Genomic DNA, 11143 nt, shown 5'->3' on the forward strand with positions numbered 1-11143 from the left:
CATAGGCTAATTATAAAACTAATTGCACAGATGGAGTCTAATTCACGAGACGAATCTATTAAACCTAATTAGTCCATGATTTGACAATGTAGTGCTACAGTAATCATTTGCTAATGATGGATTAATTAGGCTTAATAGATTCGTCTCGCGAAATAGCATAGGGATTCTGCAATTAGTTTTATAATTAGCTTATGTTTAGTCCTCCTAATTAGCATCCGAACATCCGATGTGACACTGCTAAAGTTTAGCATCTAGTATCCAAACACCCCCTAAGTGTATAATAAAGTCTATAAATCTAAAAAAGTCAAAACGATGTAATCGGAGGGAGTACTACGTTCAACTAATCTGACGTAAGTTTAGGGGGTGTTTGGATCCTTGAGCTAAAGTTTAATCCATGTCACATCAAATCTTAGGAGCTAATTAGAAGAACTAAATATGAGTTAATTATAAAACTAATTACACAGATGGAGGCTAATTCACGAGACGAATCTATTAAGTATAATTAATTCATGATTAGCACATGTTTACTGTAGCATCACATTGTTAAATCATGAACTAATTAGACTTAATAGATTCGTATCGCGAATTAGCTTCCATCTATACAATTAGTTTTGTAATTAGTCTATATTTAATACTCCTAATTAGTATCTAAATATTCGATGTGCCAAGAACGAAATCGTCCTTGAACCGCCTTAGAAATGCCTAGCCTGCTACCAAGTACTACCGACCGTGCTTGGGGCCTGTTTAGTTACTCCAAACTCCCAACTTTGACACTATGTAAAAAGAAGAATTCCTCATCACATCAAACTTACGGTACATGCATGGAGTACTAAATATAGACGAAAATCAAAAACTAATTGTACAGTTTTGTTATAATTTGCGAGACGAATCTTTTGAGCCTAATTAGTCAATATTTCGACAATAATTCACAAATACAAACGAAATGCTACAGTGCTACTTTTGCATCTCCAAAGTTGGGCAACTAAACAAGGTCCAGTGCTAGCCGCGGTGTCGCAGCCAACCTGCACCAGGTACACCACAGCTGCTAGCTTGGAGCCGCTTCCAGCAGCAGCTACGCTGTAACTAGCCTGCAACCACCTTTTTAGATAAACATGCAACCACAATAGGAATTTTTTACAGCTTTTACAAAGAACCTTTTTACGGACAGTTCTTTGAGCCGCAACAGATTTTTTTTTTATACGGAGCAACAGCCGATCAGCTGGCTGTACAGCGGCAGCTGTGCTTGGGCTACAGCCGAGCGGCTGGGCTATGCAGCTGTAGCAGCTAAAGTAGCACATCGTTATTGAATTTTGATCACCACGTTTGACTATTCATTATGTAAGTATTATTTATTTTATTTGTGACTTACTTTATCATTGTAGGTATTTTAAGCATGACTTATATTTTCATATATTTGTACGTAAATTTTTGAATAAGATGAATGATTAAAAATGATAAATATTTGAGTACTATCTTTCTGCTGCTACGCCAATAATTGTGTTTCAGACTTTTGGTGGGTTTCAACTGCAGGGAGCTTTAAAGCAATCCCAACCCAAGAGACTAGTCATAGTTTACATAAGCTCCACATCATCAAGAAACTAGTACTAGACACTATTCTTCCAATACAAGCACCATTATTCCATACTTGAATTTAATACTATTCATCTCTCATTATATTTTGAATGGTGTGTAGAAACTAGCTCTCATGCAAGACTTAGTTTCCCTCCTCCTTCATTCACTCCCTTGCTACATTATTTTTTATTCTAGGTGGCAGCTCATTTAATTCTATGAACACCATCCTAGTCATTGGGTTGGGTTGTAACTTAAAGTTTTTTGCACTGAATCCTGATTGGTCAGAATCATGGATGTTACTTGTGGTTCTTAACTTCTTGCTTAGTTTGTCCCCGTGACATGGTGTGTAGCCGTGTAGGTCCACATCATGATCGATTGTTATTGTGACAGCCACCACACACTACCATTTGAGTGGATGGAGACCCGCATAGCAAGTTAACTACTACTAGGTTCAGAGGTGTTTAGGAACACCGTGCTAAACTTTAGTACCTATCACATCGGATATTTGATACTAATTAGGAGTATTAAACATAGTCTAATTACAAAACTAATTGCACAGATGGAGTCTAATTCGCGAGATGAATCTATTAAGCCTAATTAGTCTATGATTTGACAATGTGGTGCTACAATAACCATTTGCTATGATGGATTAATTAGCCTTAATAGATTCGTCTCGCGAATTAGACTTCTTCTGTGTAATTAGTTTTGTAATTAGCTCATGTTTAGTCCTTCTAATTAGCATTCGAATATCCGATGTGACCCTGCTAAAGTTTAGAGCACCTCGTAGCTAAACAACCCCTCAACTAAACTCACGTAAAAAACTATGTACCAAACAATCATTCGTGTTCCGCATGATACAAAGCAATACTGGGCGGTGCAATTTTATTATAAAACGGAAAAGAAATCACGCTGGTTGTTGTATGTTCCTATTTTACGTCCGTGCGGCGTCACCACGAGGAACACATATATTCGCTTCAATTAAAAGCACGTTCGCAATGATTCGACTTCAAGTGTATATGTACGTGTCGATCGGGCGCGTCCAAAGTTAAGTTGGCGCGGAGTAGAGGGACGGGTAGCCTCACGCCCTCACCGACCACGGCACCATGTCACCAGCCCGTCGCCCTCACCGTTCGCCGTCGTCCCACACCTGTGCCCGTCACACGGTCAGGAACAGTCACCCATTACAACAAAACACTTCGTCACCACAAGCTCCAAACCAGCTTTCATGGCCAGTTTCGGATCCGTCGTATGATTTTCAGCGGTGATGGTACCCATCACCACCGCCAGAACTGGCGGTGATGTCTATTAAAAAAATAAAAAAATCCCTGACCCATCGGCCCCACCGGCCACATCCCGCCGCCGCACCTTCCCTGCGACCCACCAGCCTCCGCCGCACGCCGCCGGAGCCCCGTCATGACCCAGAGCAAGAGAGGGGGGAGGGAGTAGGCTTACCTGGATCTGCTCCTGTCACCGCAGGCACCCTGGATTTGCTCCCCACCACCGCTCCTCAGTGTGCACCACCTCTGCAGCTTGCGCCGCCACTCCCCTCCCCATGTGCTGCCACCGCTCCTCGCCCCGCCGCTGTCGCGAGTGAGGGGCGAGCGAAGGGGGGAGGTGAGGGGCAGCCGAGGGAGGGAGGGTCGGGAGTGGCGCGCCGGTGGAGGGAGGGAGGCCGTAGAGAGGCGCCGGCGAAGGGAGAGAAGGGGAGGCGAGCAGATGGAAGAGGGTGGAGGAGAGCGAGCCTTATCCGCTCGGGTGAGGAGGGAGGGCCGCGGGTGTGGCCATGTGGGGGTGGGGGTGGAGGACTGAGGTGGGCCGCAGACGTCAAAGTTTCTCAAATGGAATCACACAAAAATTCAGATTTGGCTCCCCTATCAATAACAAACTGGCGGTGATAGATTTTACACCGTCGGTTTTGATGTCCTACAGCATCATTTGCTGTATAATCACTATATTACCGCCGGTGATAGCGAGATCTATAGTAGTGACCCATCTCCCTCCGGGAAGCGCGGCGGCATGCATGCGGAGCCGGCGGTTACCTCCCAATCGCCGGAGGCGGAGAGGGGTCACGAGAGGAGGCCGGCCCGCCGGCCGCCGCGTGCTGGCGCCAGCCCACCTCACTGCCGTTGCCATTTCCGTCTCCAACCCTCCCGCGCGCACGCGCGGCCTTGCACGGTAGTTGTACGTGTCGGCCACCACGAACTCAGCTTAGCTAGTTGTACTAGCGTGTCTTTCGATACCTCTGATGGGCTATCATTGTCGTCGCTTCGTGCTTTACCGTCTTTCTTTTCAGGATGGGCGTTGAATCAGCTAGCTAAAGCAGTTGTAGACAAATCGATATGGGGATCTATTCTCACCTGCATGTTTTTTTTCTCACTTTGGGGTGTTTAGGAACACCCTATTAAAGTTTAACACTTGTTACATCGGATGTTTGGATGCTAATTAGGAGTACTAAACATAAGCCCGTGCTAAACTTTAACAATGTCACATCGGATGTTCGGATGCTAATTAGGAGGACTAAACATGAGCTAATTATAAAACTAATTGCAGAACCTTGTGCTAATTCGCGAGACGAATCTATTAAGCCTAATTAATCCATCATTAGCAAATGGTTACTGTAGCACCACATTATCAAATCATGGACTAATTAGGCTTAATAGATTCGTCTCGCGAATTATACTCCATCTGTGCAATTAGTTTTGTAATTAGTTTATGTTTAGTACTCCTAATTAGCATCCAAACATCCGATGTAACAGGTGTTAAACTTTAATAGGGTGTTCCCAAACACAAGTCATACCAACCGAGACATGCAGAAACTCCATACCTCACACCCACATGTCACAAAATGGGAAAATTCATCATGCTCGTTGCTTGAAACACAGGAGTATTTTTTTTCTCATAGACGCTCACATACACGTATGCATATTGCTCCTACGAACATACATGCAAACCTACCCTACTTGTGAACACTTGAGGCTATTCTTGACATGGTGGCGTGATATGGCCTTCCTAAGTAGCTTAGTCCGTGGTGATGTTATAGATTGAACATCTGGCACACAAAAGCTGAGGAAACGTGCCGACTAAAATAATGAAATAGCATTAAAAATTCTAGCTATCCCCGACACTGATAAAAAAAATTCTAACATCTTTCACTACAAATACTCCCTCCGGTTTTTGGTAGAAGGCATGATATGACTTGGTGCGGTTTTTCACTTTGACCACTTATTTATCCTATATTATATTAGTTATGGTTATGAACTTATGATCATTGTAGAGTATACTTGATTATAAATCCAACCATATAAGTTTACATTATAAAATAAAAAAAATGATAGTTAAATTATTAATCAAAGATTATAAAGTTTGAATCTTGATATGTGTGTGCGTCTTATAAAAAAATGGAGGGAGTAATTTGCATTGCGCGATGATTCCCCAAGCTCTCAGAGTTGTAGATCATGAGCACGTGAAAATAGAACTTTCTGCAACCAAAATATTAGAGGTCTATATGTCCGAGCTCTAGTTTTTTAGAGCTTTCTGAAAAGCTACTGCTAAACTTTTTTTCTGAAAAGACAACAATAAACTTTTAGAATATGTGTTTAGGTTTCTGGGTAAAAAAATTTAGAAAACTGAGCTTTCCATATAAAATCAGCTTTTCCGGATTTCTAACTTTTCAAAAACTACACGAGAAATTCATTATTTGTTTAAGTTTCTACATTTTTATGCTCAAAAGTCAAACAAACGTAGCCTAAGGTCCGGCCGGTCAGTTCATGTCGCTGTGCGAATGGTTCAAACGTTTGCACTTGGCTCGCAATGGTCCCGCACAACTAACAGCTGGTTAATAGCTTTGTTTAAGCGTGTCACGCAATAAAATTCTATGCTCCGCCGGTTCCGAAGTAAAATACTACTCCGTGTACACGACGTACGTATCGATCGACGGATCGAGCAAGCATTTAATTTAGTTCCTCATATAGCTAACGCCCACATGCTCGGCGCACCACGCACGTTCAACGGAAAGACGGTGGAGGAACCGTCGCGCAAGTTACGTCCCCCGCGCGCGTCCCCGTCCATGTCCAAAGTTGGCGGAGGGAGTGGACGGACCGACGGCCGACGGATAAGCTCACCAACAGCAGCCGTGGCGGTGGCGAGGTTGGTATTTACGTACCTCGCGTGGCACTGACCCGGAAAGCTCAGCCAAATTTCCCCCCGCCGGCCGCCGCAACGGGCAACGGCCAGTGCTATCTGCTGTCTGGTCGGTCGCCACTCGCCGCCGAACAACGTGGCTGCCCGCAGGCCAACCACCCCGTGCACGTTCACACAGACAGAAGCAGTCACCATCAGCTCTCCCACCCGGCAAGCCCAAAAGTCGGTTTCACTCTCACATGCAACGACTGACACGGCGAGCTCGAACACCAGCCGGCCGGCCCCTGCCGGCGAGGCGCTACGACCTCGACAGCGCGGACGCCACGCCATGCCGAGAGCGAGAGGGTTCAGTTCAAAAGCCCGCGGGGCTCACCGCTCAGAGGACACAGGCTCACAGCCCCCAAAGCCCCCAGAGTCCCAGACCGACCCCCACTTGCCAAGGCGCCTAGCTAGCTCTTTCCCCACCAGGCCCACCGTCCCCATTCGACCGGTTTTCTTTTGGGAGCAGCACGCCAGCAGCCAATCGCGGGAGGCGGGGAGGAAAAGGAGAGCAGAGGGGGGTTGTTCACGAGGCCCGCGCCGCGCGGTCGTCCTCGTCGTCCTCGCCGCCGTAACCGTTTCCGAGCCCCCACCACCCCCACGTAGCAAGCAGTTAGCTTCCTTAAAAGCCTCGGCAGATGGCCGCAGGGCTTCCGCAACTCCACCACGTCCTCCTCCTCCTCCTTTCCCTTCTCTGCTGCTGCCGCCGTCTCCGCGCGATCCAGATGGCGCCGACCGCAGCCTCCGCCGCCGCCGGCGGGCCCGACGACGAGGCGGCCAGCGCGCTGCTGGAGCTCCTGCAGCGGGTGCAGACGGAGGCGCTGCGCGCGTTGGGGCCCGACGGCTTCGACCCCAAGCTCTACGTCGACCTGCCGCTGGCCACCGACGAGCGCACCGCGGCGGCCGCGCTGCCGCCGCCGCCGTCGACGTCGCGGGCGGAGCTGGAGTCCTACCTCGCGCGCTACTTCGGGGAGGCCGGGTCCGACCTCGTGGAGGCCGACCCGCCGGACTTCCAGCCCGAGCCGCGCGGGTTCCTGCCCCGCGTCGGGAGCCCCGAGGCGCGGGCGTGGGCGCTGGAGGTGCACGCGCTCTGGAAGGACCTGGCGCGCCGGGTGGCGCCGGACGTCGCCGCGCGGCCGGAGCGCCACACGCTGCTGCCGCTCCCTGGCAGGGTCGTCGTGCCGGGCTCCAGGTTCCGGGAGGTCTACTACTGGGACTCCTACTGGGTCGTCAGGTCCCTCTCCTCCTCCGTCTCCGTCTCCCCGCACCCTTGGTTTGGTTTGACGATCTCCGCCGGTTTCCTCCATTACCGCTGCACTTTCCTTGTCGCATGCTACCAGCAGACAAATGCTAAATTAGTCTCGAACTAGTACGCACAGCTCTAGATCACGTACGATATTTCCAAGGGATCTTGTTCCGGGAGACGACACGTAATTGGTGATTCCATGGCTACAGATGGTCGAGTTAGTGCAGTGCACGTGTTCTTCCCAGGCCGTCGAACATGCGAGGGAATCTCTCGATCCTCAGCTGTCTGTTTCTGCGTTCGTCGTACTCGTACGTTTCGTCACCCGGCCGGCATGTCTGTCTGTGTTGTGTTCGTCGTCGCACGCTTGTCATCGCCATCTGGATACCAGGGCCGGCGGCTGACTTACTATGGGCGGTCATGGTCATGCTTTTGTGTCCGGCGTGCTTGTGTCATTGCAGCTCGTATTCTGAGACGAGATTTTTGACGGAGTCCAGCCGGTTTAGGGGTGTCCGGATCCTTAGTCCGAACTAAAGTTTATATCACATCAAATATTCGGAAGGTAATTAGAAGGATTAAACATAAGCTAGCCTATGTTTAATATTCTAATCAGTATATAAACATTCGATGTGACAAGAACTCCTACAAGAACTTTAGGAGGTACTGAAAACCGGGGTCTACCTGTCCTCAAGGCAATGCTCTAGATCCTTATTTCTGCAATGTTCTTATTTTTTTTTATGTTACTGCACAGCTACGTGTTTGATCCCAATGGACATGGGAAACGAACAAACCCTTTGAATACATTAATCTAGACTCGAGTTGTTGTCGCTCTTCTGTTTTTATCTCTTATGGTGGTATGGCTCTGTGCAGGGGATTGCTGGTGAGCAAAATGTTTGAGACAGCAAAGGATATTGCGCTTAACCTTGTGTACATGGTGGAAAAATATGGTTTTGTTCTGAACGGCGCAAGATCCTACTACACTAACCGAAGGTGATAATAATTCTGCCTGCACCAGAGTGATCTTTAGTTTGCATCACGTACAGTGCTAAATATTAGAAGGAACTTAACATTACATAGCTTCATGGGAAGATTAGAGGCTGATCAATGAAAACTGCTAGTTGGAGTCCTGCACTTCTCTTGCTGTCAATGACGTGCAGTACCTGAAATATATTGCCATGTGGTTGTAATTGATAGATGAGATCTTTGCAGCCAGCCACCACTTTTAAGCTCGATGGTTTTGGATGTATACGGGGCAACTGGCGACGTGGACTTTGTTAGGAGAGCATTCCCCTCTCTGCTGAAAGAGCATAGCTTCTGGATGTCAGGTATAGCCCATGAAGACATCAACCATTTTTGTTTTATATATATTTTCGCATGATTAGAAGTAAGCGTAACGCTGTATTGTTTCTTTATGCAGAGATTCATAATGTAGCTATTAGGGACAATAATGGTCAGGTCCGTAATTTGTCTCGGTACCAGGCGAGGTGGAACAAACCTAGGCCAGAAAGTGCAACAATTGTAAAGTCTAACTTTGATTATTTTATCTTATAGCAGCGAGAAAGTCTTACCATTTAAAGGATCAACTGACTATAGTTTATTTTTCTTTCAAGGACGAGGAATTGGCTTCGAAGATCAATTCTATAGCTGATAAGGAAAAACTTTACCGCGAAATTGCTTCAACAGCAGAATCAGGATGGGATTTTAGCTCTCGATGGATGAGGTTGGATGTTTGATAGCTTACACATCCCTAAAAAACAATGAGCTAAAATGTTTTGCTGTTTCATTGTTTACAAGTTAAAACATGTACTTTAATAGATGATATATATACCAAATTCATTTTTTGTAATGTTTACCACAAGTTGATTTTTAATGGTTTAACTGTTTTGTGTAGAAATTCTACTGACATGACAACATTGGCAACATCTTACATTATACCTGTGGACTTGAACACATTCATATTTAAGGTAAGATATGGAGCTTGTCATGATATTGAATTCCCATGATATATGGGTTTAGCATGACTTATGAAACTAGTTTGGAGGAAAATGTTGTGCTGACAAAAGTATTATTCAATTAAAATCGAGTTAATAATGCTTGGAAATGTGATGAAGCATTACTATCTTTATGCACGATACAGATGGAGCGGGACATAGCTGCCTTTGCTAAACTCCTTGGAGAGAATGCAACCTCTGAAAAGTTTTTAAAGGCTTCGAAAGCACGTCATATTGCAATTGACTCTATTTTGTGGAATTCCGAGATGGAGCAGTGGCTTGACTATTGGCTTCCTACTGATGGAGATTGCCAGAAGGAGGTGCTCAAACAATAGCATGCTGATCTTTTGTGGTCTTATCCAGTTTTCATTAGGGACGCAACACTTTCTTGTGGTGTTAGCTGATATGCATTATTGTTCCAGGGAGTCTACCAATGGAAGTCCGACTCACAGAACCGCAACATATTTGCTTCTAACTTCATTCCGTTGTGGCTAAATGCACATCATTCAGGTTTGTCTTTACCTAACATGTATTTGTTTCTAATGCCTGAGCGTGCAATACTTATTCTGAAGCTCTTTCTTGGACGGTCCCCTAATAGAGTGTCCTGTGCGCTAAACCGTTTTAACAGAGAACTAGAAAAGAGTAATGGCAAATCTTTCATTTGACAACATGTTTTTGCCAAATCTTAATGATACTGCATATTGGTATGCTGCTTCTTGCTTTCATTTTCTTAACAGGTCTGATGGAAATGAATTGTTGTTCCTTATTTCTGAAAACGTGCAAGCAGCATACCAATATGCAGTATCATTAAAAATTGGCAAAAAAGTTTCTCATTAGAGCGCATAAGGATTCTGCACTCATTAGACCTGTGCAGAAGTTAACTTTTTATGTGAAGGGAGTACCATGCTAGAATCCTACAACATTCTACACAATTAGATAAACTGAAATTCTTTAATTGTTCTTATTACTTGAAGAACATTAATAAAGTCTGAAATTCTAGCATTTTTTTATTCTTTTCCATTGCTACTTACTTTGGCTGCCTGAAACTAAACCAGGATCGGTGCAATTTGCCGACGCTGCAAAATCAAAGAGAGTCATGGCAAGCCTCCGAACATCTGGATTACTCCACGCTGCAGGAATAGCAACGTCTCTAACAAACACAAGCCAGCAATGGTTAGTTCCCTCTGGAAACTATGTTTGATTAAAAATTCTGCCAGGTGCCCAGGTGAAATGTTTAACAAATAACAAGCCAGCAACTTTTGCTTGGCATTTTTTTAACAAATAACAATTGAGCAAATAATTGTGCAGGGATTTCCCAAATGGATGGGCTCCGGTGCAGCATCTTATAGTTGAGGGGCTGTTGCATTCTGGATCAGAGGAGGCGGTGAAATTAGCTGAGGACATTTCCACGAGGTGGGTGAGAACAAACTACGCCGCCTACAAAGCAACCGGCGCGATGCATGAGAAGTACGATGTGGAGGCCTGTGGAAAATCTGGAGGCGGTGGTGAATATAAGCCCCAGGTATGGTAGAAATCCCTTCCATTTGTTGGCGATGAGCAGTTGAGCATGTTTGATAACTGGCAACCTGTATGTATCTCCACCTCCAGTATACCAAGGCAATGAATTTGTGATACTTTGTTGCCAATAGAACTAGAGATCTAGCGTCCAAATATCTTCTCTTCTGACCCCAGCTCATGGCTATCTTTTTCTCAGACTGGTTTTGGCTGGTCCAACGGCGTGGTATTGTCATTCTTGGAAGAATTTGGGTGGCCTGAGCACAAGGAAATAGGCTGCTCACGACGGGGAGAAGTTGACCTCGCGGGAGCCTAATCTGGTTAGGCCGGTTTACGACTGTACACACACGAGCGGGTGTAACACGGGCACAGCCGCACACCGCACATATGCAAGTATTTGTATTGCATTCTGCAGTCAGCCGCCGGCAAGTGTTTTCTGTTTGCTGTTCGGTGTACCACGGTCTTCATGTATCTGCTGCGACAGTGTACTTAGTCCCGACTCCCGAGCCCCAGTATTAAAGTGAAATATCCATTTTGCCGTAGCCTAATGATGGAGGAAAAGAGTGCAATATTTTTTCCGTTCCTGTTTACGATTCAGTGTTCCCCTGCAGTTATTTGACCATTTCATTTTGGAACACAGAGG

General features: G+C 45.9%; 1 protein-coding gene across 1 annotated transcript; it reads left to right on the forward strand.

Annotated features, from left to right (window-relative positions):
* Nucleotides 1-6099: 6099 nt before the first annotated feature.
* LOC117840523 (probable trehalase) lies at nucleotides 6100-11078 on the forward strand. Its single transcript, XM_034721036.2, has 11 exons — nucleotides 6100-6985; nucleotides 7865-7984; nucleotides 8204-8319; nucleotides 8412-8512; nucleotides 8605-8714; nucleotides 8886-8958; nucleotides 9132-9305; nucleotides 9408-9495; nucleotides 10041-10158; nucleotides 10294-10507; nucleotides 10700-11078. Exons 1-11 carry the CDS (start codon nucleotides 6390-6392, stop codon nucleotides 10814-10816), a joined length of 1827 nt encoding a protein of 608 aa, XP_034576927.1. The 5' UTR covers nucleotides 6100-6389; the 3' UTR covers nucleotides 10817-11078.
* Nucleotides 11079-11143: the final 65 nt, after the last annotated feature.

The sequence above is a fragment of the Setaria viridis genome, chromosome 9, assembly GCF_005286985.2.
Source record: "Setaria viridis chromosome 9, Setaria_viridis_v4.0, whole genome shotgun sequence".
Taxonomy (NCBI): domain Eukaryota; kingdom Viridiplantae; phylum Streptophyta; class Magnoliopsida; order Poales; family Poaceae; genus Setaria; species Setaria viridis.